Source organism: Candoia aspera, chromosome 10, assembly GCF_035149785.1.
Source record: "Candoia aspera isolate rCanAsp1 chromosome 10, rCanAsp1.hap2, whole genome shotgun sequence".
NCBI lineage: Eukaryota > Metazoa > Chordata > Lepidosauria > Squamata > Boidae > Candoia > Candoia aspera.
Genome location: NC_086162.1, coordinates 3,437,312 through 3,458,593, shown reverse-complemented (window position 1 = coordinate 3,458,593; position 21,282 = coordinate 3,437,312). Strand labels below are relative to the sequence as shown.

General features: G+C 42.8%; 2 protein-coding genes across 2 annotated transcripts in view; both read right to left on the bottom strand.

The window, feature by feature from the left end:
• Positions 1-21,282, bottom strand: part of YARS1 (tyrosyl-tRNA synthetase 1) — a 277,651-nt gene that overhangs the window by 47,772 nt on the left and 208,597 nt on the right. The gene's annotated exons all lie outside the window — the stretch shown is intronic.
• Positions 10,358-21,282, bottom strand: part of FNDC5 (fibronectin type III domain containing 5) — a 37,338-nt gene continuing 26,413 nt past the window's right edge. The window contains exons 6-7 of the mRNA XM_063312274.1: positions 13,709-13,842; positions 10,358-10,485 (exon numbers count right to left, since the gene is read on the bottom strand). Coding sequence (XP_063168344.1) covers positions 10,444-10,485; positions 13,709-13,842 — 176 coding nt within the window. The 3' untranslated portion in view covers positions 10,358-10,443. The remainder of the gene's footprint in view (positions 10,486-13,708; positions 13,843-21,282) is intronic.

Below are 21,282 nucleotides of genomic sequence, written 5' to 3'. Positions count from 1 at the left end.
GTGAGGGATCCCTTTTGCACAACCTTCCAATATCAAAGAACATCAGTAATGGGACCTCCATATTCCTGTGGAATACCAGACTTGACAACAATTTCCTTTTGAGTGATCCACTGATTATCCTTAATCAGTTCAGCAACCTTTCTCATGTGAAACACTTCAGTTGCCCTCACAGATCATTCACTTCGTTCCTGATCTCACAAATCCGCTGTTCCCGATTCACCATTGTTACCCTTTTTGCCCCAGGGATGCACAATACTCATGTCAACACCGTCATTGCCATAAGCAACCTGCATTCAGCAGTGAAGTTCAATTGCAGGGACTCTTGACAATCAAAAATTCTGTTACGGTGTTTTGCTTAAAATGCATGGAGAAGGGCTCACTACAGACTTCCATTTTATGAACAATAGCAAAACCACCTTTTCTCACAGCAACTTCCCGCCAGCTGAAGTGAAAAAACAGTTGCTACAGAATATATCAGAGCTTCGATACTGCAATCTGTTGGTGACTTTTAACATTTGAAGCATTACTTTTCATTCAGCCCCTGAATACACAAAGTATACTGAATGTTCATATTCATGGCTTCGGCTGGGGAGATGGAAAAGTTCCACAGAACTTTCCATGGAACGCCCACCTTTCACAGAAGCCCCTTTCATTTCTGCTGGACTTGCTAAAAGAATTCCTCGGTAGATTCAGCCGAGCTGCAGGATAGCTGGGTGGTATGGCTTTCCCGTTTCAGATACTAAAATTTGGCACGTGACTTCTTAAAACATCAGATGAAACAGAAGAGAAATTCAAGCCAGTTGGAGGCAGGATATGAATAAGAAAATTGTAGCAACTGATTTTATTAAAGGATGGTTGTTTGTGTGTCATTGTTTTTTTAATGTTGGAACATTTTTTTTGTAAACAAATGTTGTCTGCCAGAAAGTGGCTGCATAATTTTCCACTGACTTCCCCTCTCCTGTGAAGCTGCTTAGATAGCATCATGGAGGTTTTAATGCTCTGTGGGAAAGCATCAACTTGAAAAATAATTTATGAATCAGTGTGCTGCAATCAATGTGGCATCGACTGTGGGAAGTAATGTGTGTTCTAATTATAAGTTAAGCACAGTTAGGGTTTGATTTTTGAATGTCAAAACAGAATCGCATAATGACTGGGTTCACACGTCACACTGACATAAATAAATTAGAATTATCTGGTTTTACACAAATCTCTAATTTGTAAACCAGGCAACCGCATTATGGCATAGTTTGTTGTATTCATGTTCCCTCTGTGCGTGTTCTAAGGACATTTTGGCTATTGCTGAGAGCCTGTGGATCTGCCTTTTGTGCTACCGAACTTAATTTTCTAAGCAGGGACTTAAATGCATCTTTGTCCAACTGAGCACCAATGACTAAGTAGCTGAAACTTGAAAATAATCCTGTTTGTAGATATTGTGCTATGGTACTATGTGAGCTGAATACCATTCCTGTTTCACATTCACATAAGCTACAAGTAGCAGAACAATTTTAATGTAGGCTTTTGTTTACCCTGTACCGTTACGCCTAATTAGAGCTTGAGTGGAAAATCACACGAGGCTGAAACATTTGATTTCTCACTTGTGAAATCATTTCACCAGTTCTGTGGGTCAAAATTTTTGAAGCCATCCAATTGTTGGAAGTATTCCAGGGGAGGAAAAATACCATTTTGCTGAGGCATTTTTGTGTGAGCTAAATGTCTTGTCTCCTGACCTCATAAAAACTCATTTATGTGGTTCAGCACAGACCTTTCTAAAATAACGCAGAGACACGTTGCATCTCACATCCATCCTGCATTTTGCTCTGTCCCTCCGAAACCTTCCCTCCCACTTATGTAATAGGTAACTCCTCCTTTACCCTTGTGTACTCATAATGCATCCCTGCCTCTTTAAATCTGTCGCCTCAGTGAGTCTGTGGCTGGTTTTGATAGCTTGGAAGTCCTCTCTGTGAAGCACGGAGTTGCTTTCAGCCAGCACAGTTTTTCTCTCGCTGTCATTCCCTAATAGCATGTATTACTCCATATTTGAAGTGTGCAATTACAGGAGCTAATGACATAAAGTGCGACACCACCGTCTTTCCCTTTGATGCTGGCAGGAAGCCTGTTTGAATGTTGAGCGAGCTGGTTGGCCTCTGCCTTCACATTTTCTCTCCTAATGAAGAGGTAGGCAGAGCTGGAAAAAGCTGCAGAAGGACCTGCTGCTATATGTGGGCAGGTTTTCTGCAGAACTTGATTTTGTTCTTTCTCTACACCTCTGCCTTTGCTTGGCCGCATAAATCCTGCTCCTCCCCAGTGCGTTCTGGGGGGCAGAGAGAAGAACTGCCACAGGGTCCCTTCTGATTGTGGTCCTGGGAACATCCGACGAGGTTACACATTTGAAGAGAGCAGTTCCCTAACTTGTGGTAAGGTTTGAAACAGTCCTGTGGATGATATTTGTAACTTAAGGAAGTAAATCTAACCAGGGTTAATATAAATCCCAACTTCCTGCAGTGTTTTGGAATTTCACACAAGCTCCTATTTGGCCATTTACTTCAATAGAAAAAAAATGGAGAAAAATGATTAAATTGATGCAGGATGCAGTAAGAAGGCATGGGAAGGTTGAAATGAACATTCTGCCTCCAGGCCTCTCAACATTTTAACAAGTCCTGCGTGGGTTTATCCAGTGTTGTTGCTCCAATTTCTTGAGAGTAAATATACAGCTGAGAGCCCGGTTGGTGCAGTGGTGAAGGCACCAGGCCAGAAACTGGGAGACCCTGAGTTCTAGTCCTGCATTAGGCATGAAGCCATCTGAGTGACCTTGAACCAGTCACTCTCTCTCAGCCCTAAGGAGGAGGCAACGGCAAGCCACTTCAGAAAACCTTGCCAAGAAAATTGCAGGGACTATTCTAGGCAAGTGCCAGGAGTCAAAAACTGACTCAAAGGCACCAAAGAAGACGACACATCCACCGGTTCTCCCTTACTCACCTCTGTCACTGCTTGATCCTTACTTCTTTCTGAGGAACCCAGCACAAATTGAAAATGTCTGGATGCAACCTCTTCAGGATTCCAGCCCTAGCAGATGCTGAGGATTTGCAGTTAATTTATTTTCTATCCCACCATTATTATTTTTATAAATAACTCAAGGTGGTGAACATACCTAATACTGATGAATCCTTCATTGTAGCATAGGAGAGAGGATCTGGGGAAGGGAGGGTTCACAGCATTATGAAATGGTTGTTGTTCCCTCCTTAGTAGTGGCTACTTCTTACATATGTTTCTCATGCTGCAATGAAGTTTTAAAATAGCTTTCATTAGCTCAGTGATTAACTGGGAGGGTGACATGTTTAAGGGTAAAAATGGGGATTGGGTGGAGGAATTCTGAGCTGAGGAGAAATGAAGCTTGAAGAGATCTAGATCAGTGTTTTTCAGCCTCAGCAACTTTAAGATGTGTGGACTTCTAACTCCCAGAATTCCCCAGCCAGCATGAAAAGCTTTGGTTATCCAAGCAAACTTTGAAAACCTTTTCCTTTAAGGAAATTAATAAGTGCCATTGAATCACACCAAAGAAATTAAATAGGATCAAATGCCCAGCTTCTTGCTACTCACTACTCAACAATGAAATTGTCCACCACTCATGTATTTCCAAGAGCAAGCTAGAGCCAAGTGTCTAGGGCTAAAAAATTAGCCATTAAATTAAGCACTAATTCAGACCTACTAATCAGCTGTGTTCATGGCTGAACTAAGTATAAATGGGTATAGATACCACAGCTGATGCACTAAGCCAAAACTAAGTAATCCATATTATGGCTTAGTGCAATCTGTGAATCTACTCTCTTGGTGTCTGGCTGTTGCTCATCCATAGTTGAGGTGAGAGAGGTAGGATATCGCTGTAGCCTAATTGAAACAATTCCAAGCTTGTGAGGGCTGATCTACCCAAGGAGATGACCCATCTGACATGCAGCTAATCCTGTAGATGGGCTTACATCTTCTCCACTAATGCTGATTTCCTTCCCCATGTGATCTGCCAGCTGAAATGGTACAATCCTAAGAACTCCATCATACATGCCACATATGAAAAAGGACTCAAAAGTGGCATTTTGGTGCATACTGTCAACTCAGACATAAATCTTTAGAAGTTTTGCTAATGTAGTTCCCTCCCCCTATTTTAATAACTGACACATATTTCCATTCAAAGGAGATCTCCCTTTCAACGTACTTTTAAAAATATGGTTTATTGCTTAAACTGTTATCACAGGTAACAATCTGTCTCCCAAGCCAGATAACTTGCTCTGAGCCTCCTTTCTGGCAAGTACTGAACAGAACAAAGTGTGGAGTGGGATCTTATTTAGCAAATGGCTGTGATGAATTGCCCCATAACTGCTGGTACCTTGTTTGGAATTAGATACAGGACCTCATTTCAAAGGTGACTTAACAGTGGTCTTCCTCAATCAGGTGCCCTCCAGACATCCTGGAACTGCAACTCAGAGTGCCCATCCAACATGGCTAACGTAAAAGCATGAGAAGTACCAGGTAGGGGAAAGCAGTGTACATAATGGTTCAAGTGTGACTATTTTAGTCATGTATGAAAGTGATGCTGCTTTGAACAGGCTCATTAGAAGTAGCTACAGTTCTCTACCTCTGGATGTAACTCCCACAGCTGCAAGCTGGCCAAGATGGTAGAAGATGTGGGGGCCTTGAAAGCAGAACTGCTGTCATGAATGTTTCATAATGAAGATATTTGACATGTTATCATGAAGTCATCTTCTCTGCTAACACTACCTAGCACTACATCATGCTCCGTGAGGTGGATCAAAGCAATTCATTTGGGGCAATCCATAGAAGAAACTTAAAAAGAAGGCTACAGGAGCCTAGGAACAACCTTGTTGGGATTTCTGGAAGAAGAAATGGCTGACTGAACTGCGGTGAAGAATGAAGAGCCAGTGAGTAGACTGGCTCTTTGAACCCCTCCAGACAAAAAGAGGACTTGAAATTGCCCACAAGTGCTCCAGACAGCTGTTCCTCATGAGGAGACCACAAGATAGAGGTCTCTTGCAGGTTTAGAGCTCTGGAAGAGGAGGGAGTAGCCATCTTGCTCAAACAACGGTAGGCACCTTTGAAAGGAGACTAAGTTTGCATACTTCCTTTTCTACTCACTTTTGGAAATTGCTTGTTAATTGCTTTTCAGCTATTAGGAACCTTTGGATTGACAAGTTTGACAGCACTGGTGAGTTTCCCTTCAATCCTTAGTGAAAGAGTTTTAACTACAAGTTTAAGAACTTAAAAAAAAATTTTTGAGATAAATAGCAAAGGGGTGATTAAAACTTTGATTTTAGAAAGTTACAAATGGACTAAGGGTCCAGATAAATTTAAAATAAGATTTTGGAATTAATTATAAAGAATCCTTCCTGTGGGAAAATGCTTTTGGTTTGATTTTTTTTAAAGATTTTTAAAATTGGAGGCTAAAGGGAACTAAAGAGTACAATTAAAGGAGAAGAACACAAAAATTCAACTTACAGAATAGAGCAAAATATTCTAACATTGGACTTATTGAAAAATATTTTTGTTCAAAAATATTGAACAATGTTTTTGAAAAATGGACTCAGAAGTTAATAGTGTCAACAGAGACATCTGCCTTTATGGAGAGACTTTGCCTAAAAGATGCTATGGAAGAGGAACAGGTTTTACCCAATAAGATCAAGACTGAGTTGAAAGTAGATTTACAGATGACAGGCTACAAGAATGACATGGAAAAAGATGTTACAGGGGACGTACAAAAGAAAACAGCTGATGTCTTAATAATTAAAAGGAATATACAAATAACAAACCAAGAGAGTGACCTGGATAATTTTCCTATATTATATTTACAAAAAGGGTTTGTTAAAGTTTTGAAGAAACTTGTGAGAAGGGACAAAGAAAAAAATGAAAAGAAATCAAGTTCTGCAACATTATTGGAATGGACTAAAGATTAAGATTGTTAGAAGTAAAAGGAAGGAATATAAAGGTGGTTTATTTGATCAATGTTAACATAGATATATTATTTCTGGTAACCCTTAATGGACTTTTGCTGACACCAGGACTGAAATGATGGTGCCTTATGGATTTGTTTATAGGTAAGAGATGGGATATGGGAAGAAGAGATCATTTGTTGTATTTTTCAGAGGAGGTGGTAAGTTACTAAAATGGTTTACATTTGTGGTGATGAAGAGAGAGGTCACTTCTTTATATATTTCTTTTTTTTTCTTTACTATATTTTTCTTTTTTCTTTTCTATTTCTCTATCTTTTCTTTCTTTTCTGCACCTATTTTTTTCTTTTCTTTTCTAGTTTGTATTAGGTTTTACTGTTGTAAGGTGTAATCTTTAATAAAATTACTATAAAAAAAAGAGTCCTGTTGGATTATGATGTCCTGTCAATGTCCTGCTTCCAGCACTGATCAACCAGATGTTCACAAAGGAGGTCAGGAATTCTTTCTTCAACTGTTTCTCCCTGACAATTGGCATTCAGTGTCAGGCCACCTTAGAACATAGTCAGGCTTCACCTTGCCACTGAGACACCTACCATAGAAGATTGTGTTAAGTAAGGTTTCCAGATTCGCACATTGCATGAAACCATGGTTTGTTGAACAAGTCATAATGGTCTGGATCTTAGAATGCTAAGCCATAAACCGTTATTTAAAAGCTATACTGGCTGGAGTTCTCATTATGTCAAAACTTAACAAATTACATTATGGCTCAGTGGAATATATAAAGCTAGCACTGTTTGGATCTGAAATAAAAGTTAGCTGGAGATCTCAACTATCTTATCATTTCATATTTTTCTGACGCTTGTGCTTTTAGCAAAGGAACTTTCTCCCATTGCTATATTAATATGGAATGGAAGGTACTCAGAGTCCAGCTGATTGGAGTGGCATGGAAGCTTAAATACATGCTGGGAAAAAAGTAACGTATTGGTTTCTGGGTATGTACACCCTGGCACAGTCCTTAAGAACAGGGCCAAGAAAAAGATAGTCACCGCCTCACAACTTATGCTGCAATTAGTAAGCAGCACTAGGTCTCCCAATGTTTGCCTTCTTTAAAATGTGGGACTGACTTTTTTTTTACCTACAGAGGAGATTTACAGAGAAGGTTTTAAACATACCTCAAACCACCCCATGTTGGGATTTTGAAGGAGCAGTTAAAAATCCAACTGTTCCCCCAATATGGATGGAATGACTTCCTGGAGCAGTGTGCAAAACACCTTATGAGGAAGTGCAACACATAATTTTTTTCTTCCTTAATAGGATGCCTGTTCGTCATGCAGCCCTTGGCTCAGAGGTCCATTTTCAGCTACAGTGGTGCTTAAAAGTTTGTGAACCCTTTTGTTTGCAATTCTGGTCAGTGACTGTACTAAGAAATAAAATAAAATTGTGGACCCTTTTGAATTTTCAATATTTCTGCATAAATATGACCTAAAATGTGAAATGTTTACTTGCAGTTATTGCTGCCCAAGGCAGGCATACCAGTTACTAAAAGCAAAGGTTCGCATACTTTTGCCACACACAAGTATGTAGCTTTGGGTCATTTTCCTCAATAAATAAATGAACAAGTACATTTTTTTACTCATTTGTTTAATTGGGTTCTCTTTATCTAATTTTAGGACTTGTGTGGAGAACAGGTCACATTTTAGGTCATATTTATGCAGAAATATTGAAAATTCAAAAGGGTTCACAAACTTTTAAGCACCACTATATGAAAGGCTTAGAAGATTATCTACACACACTGATAAAGGAACTCTGTCAGTCATCAGACTAACTTGGCATCTTCCAGATAAGCTGGGTTACAAGACTTGGCAGGGGATGATGGGAGTTGCCATCTACAAAGACAGGCCGTGAAGACCTGGTTATGTGCCCGGGTCTGGGGCCCTGAGCGTGTGAATGGTCCCGTTTCTTGGTTATATTAACATCCATGCATTGCTTACTTGGTGGCCATGTATATTTATTTTGTATTTTAATTGTTTTAATTGAAATTAGTTTAATTGTTTTATAGTTTTTATTGTTGTAAGCCACTCAGAGTCACTTGCTGAGATGGGTGGCTATAGAAATCGAATAAATAAATAAGGTGGAGGTTGCCTAGGTTTGGGGGCAAAACAGTAGCAAATTTTCAAACGAAATGAAAAGCGACACGTTTTTAAGATTCCGTCTATAACTGCATATGCACAAGAACTATATAATCGACATGGAAGGAGGCAACCTGAGTTTGCTCCTTCATCCACCACACACTGGTCAGGCTCAGTTCTTGGGCATCTGTGGTGGTGTTATGCAGTAACCAGCGTGGTGGACCTTGGATGTAGGAAATGAGTTCACGTCCTAACTCAGCCACGGTTAGTGGATGAACAAGGCCCAGCCAACCTCCTCCCTCACAGGCCTGGCAGGTTAAAAGGCTGCACCGAGAAAAGAGGCAGGGAATAAATTCATGAATTAAATAGATTTCCCCCACATTTTGATTTTGAAGCATTGAAGTTTAACTGATTTTAAAAAAAATACTTAAGTCTTATTAATAAGACACGTTAAGGCAGTGCTAACAAAATTCACAATTTTGTAAGTCTGCTTCAAATCTAGTTCATTCAACCCTGTCCCTCAAACAACATCCTTTAATATTCCAAGCATTCACTTTTCTTGAGCATTTGCAGGAAAGTTAGAGGAATACTCTACTTGTAAAGCCCCACCACCACCTTAATCTGGGATTTTTCCTTCCTCCAACTGCGCTTTTGTGCATTCAAACACAGTTGTGGAATGATTTCACAAATGCAAAAACTCTTTGTGGTGCCAGCTGCTCAGATGCAAGGCTGTTAATGTTACATTGGAGAATAAGGAGATCACTGGCGTTGCTTTCATGGACCAGACTGCAACTGCTTGGCACACCATCATGGATGCATCACATCAGACCCCTTTGAAAGGGAATACTAGAAAGGATGATCTGCCCAAGGAGCCAGGGAACTAGATAGGTAAGGTCTCACTTTCGTTTTTCTGACAAGAAGTTGATTACCTTTTTTAGTTGCTCGAAAACTAAGGGACAGCCAAGAAAACAGTAAGCTTAAAACGGGCAAACGCAAGTGCTCTTTTGCGAAAGGACAATTAACTTGTGGCATGAAGTGTGATCATGACCACACCAAAAAAAGGGGGACTAAAAAAATAAATGGCAGACACTACTGCCCCTATCTTGGATTGTTTAATAAAACCGATACTCAGAGTTTATTTTAGAGGATTAGCTATTGGGGCCAAACAAGAAATGCTTATGGTCTCCTACAAAACTCTTCCGAAGAAACAAGATGGTAAACAAGACAACCTGTCTTTAGCCTGATTCAGCGGATCATCTGATTGTACAATTTTCAGCACTACACTAAACTATAATTCCCAAGAGTCTTTTGAAGAAGTCACGATACTTAAGGGGTATAAAATCGATACGTTTGCAATAGAGGTGGGATGTTATCCTCGCCCTGTTTAAGAGGAAAAACAGCGGGTGCTTCAGTTCCGGTCTGTGGTGCTGTCAGACTTGGTTGTTCTGTAGAGCTGGAACTTCTTTTCTTTTTCTTTTTTGCATTCTCTGTTGATTATCCGAAACACACAATGTGCGGGAATAAGATGAGGACTTACACAACTGCTCAAAATAACCTGAAAGCAGCAGCAGCAGCAGCAGCTGGTAGAGCCCTGAGAAACCAGGTGGAAAATGCCATGTGCTTCTGTTTTGTTTTGTTTTTTAAAGAAAGAACATTGAATGTCTGTTAACAATTACGTGTGCTTAATGCACAAAGGACAAGATGTCTGCATGGAACTGATTGTGACACCAAACTTTTTGTTCAGTCTATTGTCCAAGGAGCCGTTTCTCCAGTATTATCACCGGAAGGAGAGACCAAGGCAGTGATGCCTGAAATCCAGGATAGCATGTCGTCCTTAAAAATTTAGCCATGGTAACAAAAAAGCAAAACAGCAACAGGATGAACTATTTTCCAAGAGTCAGATGTAGGACAAGAAAGAGACATGTAATACCTTATTATCTCCAGCAGCAGATGTAGTTCAGTTTTCCCTATTTGGGTCCTCTCCAAATGTGTAGATTTCATCTCCCATAATCCCCAGCCACCAAAGGCCATACCTGCTGGGGGTTAGGGGAGTTACCACTCAGCACACCTGAAAGGCGTGGGGTTGTGGAGAGCTAAACCCGTTCCGTTACTGAAGACCGGCCCCAAGTTTTGGACAGTTTTCATGGAAATGTTCCCATTAGGCTGTTTTCCTTGCAGGTTCTTTCTCTTCGTTTTGTCTAAGTTTTGTCAGACTTCCTTTTTCTCATGGCAAAAATGGGGAGGCTGCCGATGAGCAAGGCTTCACCATCTGATAATATTTCACCTCCTTGGCTGCCAGATCTTGGAGAGGAAAATGAAGAGAGTAAGTTGAAAGGAAATGAAGCCCCTTCCATCAGCTGTCATGCTTCAATAATATTCACTGAGGGCTTGTTTTTTGGAAACTGGAAGAGAGAAAAAGAAGGAAGACACTCATGAATGCAAAGACGTTGTACCTTAGAACAACCTAGAATGGGTGTATCAGAGGTGTTAAGCCAGTTGAGTGCCTGGCTAGAAAGAAGCCCAAATCTCATTGCACAGGGATTCTTCTTCCAAAATAGATTGATGGGAGGACTCAGTGTCAGGGTTGCATCAGGGTACCTGGATATTAGAGCCACACTATTAGGTAGGTATCTTCATGCAAAATGAGCACTCAAGTAGATTCCCTAACTCGAATCTAGTAATATGTACTCCAGATGCTCCACATAGCATGGCTAGATCAGAAGGATGAAGTAGATGGCCTCTGCCAAAATTGAGTGCACTTCCTTGAATCCCGTCTCTCCACCCCATCACTTAATGAATGTCTTGCTTTGCATGGCTTAGGGCCAAGTTGTCGACATAATTGGCATTCCTGCTTTGGGAAAGTCTAATTCCCTCTGCACCTCCCACATAGAGGAGGAATCAAAATGGTCTTGAATCCCCCCATATTAAACTTCGTAGTGAACCTTGGAACTCTGGCATTTTATTTATTCAATTTTTTATCTGCCACAATGGAGAGATTTTAGTCCACCTGGTTGCTTTTATTAAGAGTATTGCCTGCACAGAAAGGTGTACAGGTAGTCCTCGTTTAGCGATTGCAATTGGGACCAGCAATTCAGTCATTAAGCGAAGCAGTCACTAAGTGAACAGTCATGTGACCACAACTGTGCTTATAATTTCACACAGGACAATGCATACTGACTGACTGTAATGGTGAACATGTGACAGAGAGAGAGATGCTGCGAAGGTTGTAAATGTGGGCATTGGTTGCAAAGTTACTTTTTCATCACCGTCATAACTGTGAATGGTCGCTGTCCAAGGCAGTCGCTAAGTGAGAACTACCTGTACTTGGCTCACACACGCACACCACTAAAGCCAGTTCATTTATTTAGGGAGGTTGTGATGTAAGCAGTTGCATTACGCCCCCCAAAAGTGGGAGGCTCCAAGCCAGACTTCACCCAACTGTTACTCGCTCACCCCCATGCTCTGCCTACCTCCAACACTGCTTGCTCAGCTCCTGCCATTTTTTGGAATGCACAGGGCAAGGCAGGCAATGGAGGAGGAACAGGGTAGGGCATGCAAGGAACAACAATGACAGTGGTGGCTGTTGCAGAAACAGAGGCTGCAACAGGTAAATTATCCACTCTGGCAGTTGGCCATTGCCCAAGGATGTGGAGGTGGTGCCTTGTCTCCTGACTGTCCGTTACAACTCAGGGCAACGTGAATCTTCTCTCCCGGATGTAACCTGGAGGCAAGAGCTCCGTAGAAAATGATCATGGGAGGGCAGCAAAGAGACACGGAAAAGTAGCCGTCTGGATTTGTGCAGCCCTAGTAAGCCAAATCCCAAAGTCGCAGGAGTGTAGGCGGCGGAAAGGGAAGAGAAACAACCTAAGAAAGTTGTGCATTAGACAGGAAAAGCCAGGAAACAGGGAAATGTGTCTGTGTAAGAGAAAAATATGCTCCTTATTTAGGTTGAATGTAAAGAGAGGTACATTTTGCCCTGAAATGTGGTTTCTGCTACACATGGCACCGATTGGGTAGCTTTTCTACAATACCGAAACAAAATATTTTTATTTAATTCATAATGGTCAAAAGAACATAAATTCATAACAAAGTAGAAAAGCTGACAAACATCTGCACAGCGTCACTGTGATATGGACATGAGCTGCAAAGGTGCTCAGCTGGATGTGCAAAATCCATGGAAATGGGAACAGGACATTCTGAATAGCTCTGGACCGTCCCGTTTCCTCCAGACCACGCTCCAGCCCATGGTTCCAGGAGCAGTTCAACCGTTGCCAAATCCTCTGAAACCTCAGTGACCCAAAGTGTTCTAGGTATGGGATTACAGGCTCGATTTGTCCAGAACACCATGGTTGGAAAGTGTCTTCTCAGGGCCTAGAGGGAAATGAACGTCCTGGAGTTTTCTGGAATGTTCCCTGGATTGATAGATTTCGCAGAACCCTGGTACTCTTCAAAATTGCTTCAAAATTCTGTTGCTAGACAACAGAAAGCTGCTAGATAGTGTCTGTCTAACATGCACATCTAACATGCACTTTTCTTTATTGTTATAGATGAATTAAGTTGTAAAAAATATTACTCCATGACATGTCCTCCTTGGGATATTTTAACAAATGCTCGGGACTGGTGGCTTCCCTCAGCCCCACCGGTGCCCAGCCAACGCCTGCTGAGTCGCTGCCACCCCCTGCTCAGGCCGGAGCCTGCCCGCCCACCCCTCAGCACTGAGCAGTCTTCTGTCCTACGGCCCCGGGTCCGCTGCGGTGCCCGGGCGGGGGGCTGCCACCAGGGAATCCAGCAGGAGGGGGTGCAGCGCTCCTCCCTCCCGTCCCCTGCGCAGCCTTCCAGGGCCGGAGAGGGGCGGGGAGCGCTGGTGGTGCCCGTCTAAGCCGGGGCACAGGATGTGGCTGGAGGTGGTACAAGCACCACTGTATATGTGTAAATATTTGTATACATTGTAAAGCTTGAGTTAGCTCAGGAGACGAGAACAGGTTCTCCCATGGACAGCTAAAGGACTGGAAATGAGAGGCTAAGAGATGATTTCTAGAACAATTAGGGTGATTGTTAAGGTGATACATGCTTTGTTGTTCTGTTTTCTTTGTACAGCTGCAACGGTTAGGTGTAGCTAGCATGGATTTGGCCCCTTTGCACTTAGGTTAACTGTATATTATAAAAATGGTTTCATGGGGTGCACGATATAAACGTATTTCGCAGAATGGGAGCTTTTCTTGATTAGTGACTCACACATTACTACAATAAGCTGGCAATCTCATTTTCATCCCCGGCCCGCCGGGCACTGGCCTCGCCTCACTCAGATGTTATGATTTATGCAGCCTTCCGGGCGTGCAGAACAAGCCACCGCCACAAAACAGAGAAGAATTAGAAAGCCCGGCCAAGACCTCTTTGATCCTCTGGCGGCTCCTCTTCTTGCCACGGCAGATGCCAGGTTCTGCTGCAGACTGCTAGTGAGGAAAGCCTTGGAGTGTTTTATTGCCTGCTGCCCCTGGCTATAGCCCACCCATTGTGCAGCCCACCTTTCTGTGGACGGAAGGTGGAAGGTGGCAGAGCGTGAGTGTTCCAGAGGTTATATGTGGCCTTGTGTTTGCCTGTCCCTCCCCAGCCCTCCCTTCTCACCTTACTACGCAGAAGGCCCCCACTCTGGTGTTCTGGGGTACTGCTTTCTGACGTGCTCTTGGCTTTCTCCTTGTTGTTGTTTGGCTCGTTGTCTTTGATGATGTCATACTGCCTGCAGAACAGGGCAATCACCCCTAAGGGGAAGAAAACACACCACAGGTCACAAGGCCAAGCCCTTCTTGGCAGTCCCACGAGCAGCCGCAGGCTGTCTTGGCAGAGGGAGGGAACCAGGGCTCTCTTAGCATCTCAAGTTCTGCAGGGCCCCAAGGGCAACGGAGAGAGGGGCAGACCCACTCAAACACGTAAACCTGACTGGTTTGCTTTTAATTTTCTTCTCCTTTAGTGGTCAAATTCTGGAGACACAAAATGGGAGGCAAGGTGACACCACGGTTCCAAAGTTGGACCGGGACTAGGAAGAGGCAGGTGCAAGCTCACATTCAGCTGTGGCGACTCACTGGAGGACTGCGGGCCAGTCACTCCCTCTCAGCCCAAGTTACCTTATGAGTGGTTGCTGTGGGAATGAAAGAAATCCCCCGTAAGATAACTTGAGCTCTTGAGGAAAGGAGCTGGCTTTGCCATGAGTACTGATGGTGAGCAGGAGGGGCCCCCTATCAGGGGGGAAAACGCATGCGTAGTACTGAGGAGTTAAGCAGCCATTCAAAGAGGCACAGAACAGACCCGCCTTGACTTTTGGGGTTTATCTGTCTGGGTTTTTCCCACGCTTCTTCAGTTTGTTAGGATTTTCTGTCTTATGTAGCAGTAATAAACACTAGAGACCTATTCCTTGTCTCAGCGTGATTCCTGGCTGTTAGGACAGGCTTGTCCGATCTGGTCCCGCAGGATGGACATGCTCCAGGTCTGGTCAGCCAAGGAATGTCGGTTGGTGGGCCCAGGAGGCACGCCTTCTCTGCTATAGCACCCGCCCTATGGAAGATTCTCCCTCCAGAGATTAGGTTGGCCCCGATTCCGCTGGCCTTTCGTAAGGCCCTAAAGACCTGGCTCTGGGCCTGGGCCTGGGGCCCCGAGCACGTAAAGGGTCCCGGCTCCGGGCTGTGCTAGTGACTGTCAATTGTGATACCTTCCTTGGCTGCTGTATTTTAATTTTTGTATTTGCGATGAGAATTGTTTTTAATTTATTTTAACATTGTTCACCATCCAGAGTCGCTTGTTGAGATGGGCGGCCATACAAATTGAATAAACAAATAAAGGCAAGATATCAATCGAGCCAATAAATCAGATTTAGAATGTAAACTCCAGGAAAAAAGGCCATTTTGTATTTTGCTCTGTAAAGATGCATTAGTGATGTATCTGCTTTAAACAAAAAAGCAATTTTCCTAATTTTCTATTTAGAAAACAACTGGGGGAGTTCATGATGGAAATATTATAGAATACTTTATGTTATAACAAATAATCTGCATTAGATTATTGTCCCCAGATGTAATAATGACGACTAATAGCTTTTTCACAGATGGATGACTACATGGGCCGTGACACAGCAAGTTCAGTGACAACTTTGTAAAAACAAATCTGCTTCCCAAACTTCTCTTCAAAATTCTTTGCACATTTTGAACAGTTTTGATTTATTTATGGTGACCCAGGAATTAATTGGATAAAATGTGTTGCAAACCAGCCATCCCTTCAGCATATGGGAATGAGTGGATGGTAGGAGTCTGGCCACTAAAATCCATGGATACAGGACAAACAATTTATAATGTATTCAAGAAAGACACTTTATAGTTTAATTGCAACTGGTAGGCAAAATGGAAGGTTGCATCTCTCCTTACTTTGCAAATCAGGGTGGCAAACCTGATGCATTTTTGCAACCATCCTAAGTTCTTTAAGCACTTGCCATGTCCATCTGAATTAATTAGGCCAGTTAGGGCCCCAGCTTAACCAGATGTCTCCAGGATAGTCCATTCTATGCATGTAGAAGTTTTTCAGTATAGCACTCAAGCATCTTTAGCACTGACATACCTCTTGTCTGCTCACTGGCCTTCTTTGGTCTTAGGCCAGCCTTCTTTACTTTGGGTGGCTGGGAATTTCACCCCATTTGTTTTAGTCCCCTTATCTGTTGGCCAGTTCCTCATAGGGCCTGAGGGAATCTAGACCAGGGATTCTCAACCTTGTCAACTTTAAGGTGTGTGGACATCATGCTGGCTGGGGAATTCTGGGAGTTGAGTCCACACATCTCAAAATTGACAAGGCTGAGAAACACTGGTCTAGAGCCTCTGAGCCAGGAGAAACCTTGGACTGTAATGATCTCTGCTGACTAGGTTAAAGCCCTTGCGCCCTTACAATCTCTTCTAACAGTCTGAGCAGCTGACTGCCACTGTCTTATAGCGGCTCGCCCTGCCCAGCTCCACAGCCGACCTCTAGCTTACCCATGGCCGTCTCTGCCATACCTGGCTGTGGCTTTTCCCACATGGGACCTGGACTGGCTCCATTCAGGATCTCCTTTTTGACTTGGGCATTGGAGAGAGCATTTTTTTCCAGGGGGCACATCTACATCTGCCATGTTTAAAACTTGGGCACAAATGGCAGCCTCATAGCTGCAGGGAACATTCCTTATGGCCCAAATTGTGCCCTTGCAGTTTCAGTTAGTGTGGTGGTGGTTCTTCACTCCAGGTTTCTGTTTGGGAATACACATAGGTTGGAACCAACGTTCCTTCCAAAAGGAAAGCAATTTTTTCTCGCTCATCAGTGCCTTGCAGAAAGCCAGAATCGGGGTGGGGTGAGGGCACTTTTCTTTGTCTCCCTGATATTTAATTCATTCTGTAGTCAGTTTCACAACTTGCTCTTAGCTGGATACCATCTATTGTATAATACCTTTTCGTCAGTTTTACAATCGAACAAAAACCCTCCCCAGGTTGATTTTCTCTGCTTTCTCAACAGGATCTCACAAGAAACTGCACAGAGACTATAATGGTTCAAAAGATGTTTCATAAGCTCAAGAGAAGAATAGGTATTTCTGACAGAAAAGAATGTCAGCAGAATAGTTGGAGTATGTATCACATGCTCCATCAAGGCCCATATTGATTTGCCCCTCATCCTCATGGCAGCTAAAAAGATTATGTCTCAGGCCTGGGACTAAGCTACCATCCACGGCTAGCAGCTTTAGCTTCCTGTCCTTAGGGTGGAATTCACACCACATGCTCAACCCGGGTTAGCAACAACACAGTGGGTCCGTTCTATATTATGCCCTGCCATACAAATAAACCATATTATGACTTAAGAGGATGGTTTTGTTCGCACAGTATACTATGACAATGGGCAGATTCCACAACACACTGGATCATAAAGTGCCAAACCCACTTTAGTTTAGCCCAGCATGCTGTGTGAATTAGCTTAAGTACTGTGAAAATCTTGGCCGGGTTCAACCTCCACAATGGTTGGGAATACAATTCCCAGAATGCCAAGTCGGTATGGCCAAAGGGTCTTCTTCCAGCTGCTCTCACTACCTTGTTCCTAAGCTGGGGGTCCACAATTTCTTTGGGGCCCTTGTACGCATTTGGAATTCTAGGACTATGTCATGAACACGGTCACAAAATGGCTGGTTGTTTGGACATGGCCCGTCATTTGCCCGAAGGAAAATGCGTGAGGTTGCTCCTGGCCACGCTCTTTAGCCTCATGATGGTTTCCCTTTGTCTTTTTCTATACAGGTGAGTGTGCCTCCGAGCCAAGCATTGGACCGTAGCTGGCCATGCTTCTCTTCTGTGAATGGTCTTGGGGTTAGATGTTCTAGGAGGAGAGGAGAGGTTCGTCGAGTGCTGAAAAAAGTATTAAAATCAGGCAGAGTACGGCGCCTATTTGGTGCCAAGGGAAGCGCTGAGTAAGTAACTGAGTTACTTACTGTTGTGAGCCCAAAAACTAAAGATCTCCATTCTCCTCCTCCTCCTCCTCCTCCTCCTCTGTACCTTCCCTTCAGCCCTTTTGACTTTGGGTTCTGTATTTCCCTTCTTCCTTAGAGCTGCTGTATCTGGGCCGCAGAAATCTGAATGACCACTAGATGGCAGCAAAAAGGTACAGAAAGCCCTAACTAGTGGGGTTAAGGAGGTTTGCAGCCCCATGCTTCCTAATTCTCCAGCTGCAGGGCCTGGGTGAGATTTTGATGCTTTCTTTTCCATCAGAAGAAGGTCTGCAAGACCTTCTGACAGCTCCGTTCCCCAGAAAGGTGGGAAGTTTTTGCATAATCCTAGCAGCTAAGCAGCTAAGCACATCACAAGCCCCAGAGTAACAGCAACTCTGTGGAGATGCCCTAAAAATAAACTGACTTATAGTCAGAGGCTATGCCCAAATGCTATATTTTTAATGTGAATCCAACTATTTTAATATGAATCCAAATATGACGTTTCTAAGCTGTATTAATGTGGTAGCATGTTACGTGGACCCAATAGCTGTGATTTATTCGTAAACCATATTTAAGCAAATGTTGTGTTTTGGTCTAGTGCAATGTGCATGTACCCATCAGTATACCAAACTAGCAAGTTACCTGCCATAGACAAAGCAGAAAAATCTTTACAACTCCTCTGAAACGGAGTAGTGCCCCTGTTGGGAAGGTGCCTTGGATAGCCAGCTGAATCAGAGAGAATACATGTCTGAACAGAATATAGCTTGTTTGCCGACTTGCCCAGCAAATGACCTCTTCTAGTGATTGTGAGGGATATGTTTGTGTGAAGTGGATGAATAAACCATAGATTTTTTAAACTTCTGCTAAGTCTCAGAGGACAATCAGCATTTAAAGCAACAAGGATTGGCTATTCCAGCTTTTCAGTAGCTTTGTTTTGCACCACAGAAGGTTAGATCTATCTTCTCAACTTAACGGTAAAGTTCATTCACCAGGTTGAATGGAAGAAAGGTAGCAGAAAAATAAAGCGAAATGCTCTTCAGCTGGAGGAAGGAAAGAAAGAAGAAGGGAGTGATCCGCTTCCCACTCCAGCAGGATGTGAATTACACAGTTTTTTGGTATGCTTATTTCACCCAAGCAATTAAGCGAATTGCTAACCTCTCAGAGTTAGCAATTTTCACAAATGTTATATATTGTAAAGGGACAAAAGTAGCTGTCAAACAGAGCTAGGGAGGTTGGCTGAGGCTAAGCACAGAAAGCAAACAAGGTGCAGCTTTATTTCCCACTAAATCACGTTGGCAGATCCCGCCAGGCTGGGAGGCTAGAGCAGAGACGCTGGAGTCTCAGCCCCCAGAACCCGTTAAGATGCCAGAAAGGGGTAAAGTGATAACTCGGAGTAGGCAAGAACGGTTAAGGGGAGGGCGCTTTCTCCTCCCTGCCGTGAGCGCATTTCTTCTGGCTTTGTGCAAGCTCGCTTTCTCAGACTTGGCAATGTGGGAAGAAAAATAAGTGGCCCCGTCGAAATCACTGAGCTGAACTTCTGTAGATATTATTGTGAATAGCATCTCTATAACATCTTGGAGTATTCAAATCATTTTTGTCTTGTAATACTTCCATGGTGATTGGTTGACTGTCTGCCATCAAGTTGGTGTCCACTCTCAGCAGCCATATAGATAGATTTTCTCCATGATCCATAAAATGACTGATAATTACTATACTGCAGGTTGAGACGATATATAGCATTGACTTATAATTATTACTTGTGAAAGCAGCTAAAGCAACCTTTGCTGCTAGGGGCAGATCCACACAGACTTTCTCTATGATGGGTCTGAAACTGCTTTACTCGTGGAGCACATGAAGCAAACTCCAACCAATCTTCCTGACACAATTTTTCCTTAAAAATGAACCCTAACCCTAGCCACCGCCACCACCCCACTTTTATGATGGATCAGTTCAACATTCACAGCTTCTGGGCACAGATGAGCATAATGTTTCATACATTTACTTACTTGTAGGACACTGTTAAGGAAAGACCACCCAGAAACCAAAGAATGCAGTGGCCTCCATACTAATAGGACTATCCCAGTAATCCCATAAAACATACGTAATGTGGGGACCGTGTTGGTTGTGGTTTGTTTCCAGATGCAATTCAGGATGCTAATAATTAGCTATAAAGTCTTACATGGCTTAGGACTTGAATATCTATGACACCTCTTGCTTCCAGTTGTATCTGCTCACCTGAAGTGTGCCGGCAGAGAGCACCTGTTAAGAGTCCCCACCTTTGCAAGGCGTAGCAGGAGGGCATCAGGAGAGAAGCACTGTGTGGCTTCCTCCTGAGGAGCCAGTTCCCCTTAGGGATAAGAGATGCATCCTCACATTAACCTTCAAAAAGTTGTTAAAGTGTGGTTATTTATACAAGCATTGGGGGATTAAAGGTGTGATCATTCAGTACCTAGGATAAGTATGGCACTGTTTATTACGCTACACTTGATCTTAGCCAAAAGGCCGAGAAGTGATGGCACTATTTATTATAAAAAGATTAGATTGGAATGATTATTTATGTTGTTGTTATTATTATTTATTCGATTTGTATGGCCACTCATCTCATCTAAGCAACTCTGGGCACCTCACAACAGGTTAAAAAAATCCAGTTTAGAAAAGTTAAATACGCTAATATTTATTTTGTTATATCTTTTGTTGTACTTGTAAGCTACTTAAATGCATTTCACTGAAGTGGTATAAAAGTACTTGTAATAAATAAATAAACCAACCAACCTATTAAACGCAATTGTTGGAAAGGTTTGGGATTCACACTTCAAGTTTGTAGCCCTGGGATTTTCTAGAGAGGTCACATCCAAATATTAATTAGGTGTAAACCTGGTTAGCTTCTAAGCCTAGATAAAGTCAACCAAGCCAAGTGCATTCATGGACCTATCTGGGTAGTTTCTTTGGCAGGAATATAAAAATGGTTTGCCACTGCTTTTTTCCAGGATGTTGTTTCAACCTCCTGCTCTAACCAACACTGGGATTTTTCTAGTGGTCTCCCATTCAGGGTCCAGCCCTTCTTGGCTTTTGGGAAGTCAAGTTCACTAGAAGCTGCCACCTGGAACATTATCAGGTTGGTCAACCCAGTCCACCTTCCCATCAGCAATCTGAGCAGGGAAGTACGAATGTTATATTACGTCATGTCCCTATGGGGCGGGGGGCGGGGAATTTACGTGGCTTCCCCTTCCCTTGGGTGGGAGCAAAATTTCTCTATTTTTGCAAAGTGTATATCCTGTGTGGTATATCTTTATATTGATTACCAGGAGGGCATTTTTTTTCTCTTGAAATTGATAGCCTCATGCACTGGAAGTGGGCAGGTCCAGGAGGGTTGACCCACTCACCTGGCCCAGCCATTTCCACCCAGAACAGTGTTTCTTTTGGTCCTAATTATTTATGCTCAGATACTTGGGCTCATTTATTCTTCCAGAATGTTTATTATTTTAACAGTGGCAGAAGGTGGCACCAGTAAACAAGCTAAACACTTTCTAAAAATATTTATTTATTTATTTAGCATATTTATATAGCTGCCCATTCACAAAGACATGACTCTGGGAGCAGGCAACAACTACTGGAAATACTTTATAGACTTTTTGCTGAAAATGGATAAAAATGAACTGATGATTTCTGGATTTACCAATTAATAAGGGTTGAATATGGGGAGAAGGGAACTATTTTATGTAATTTA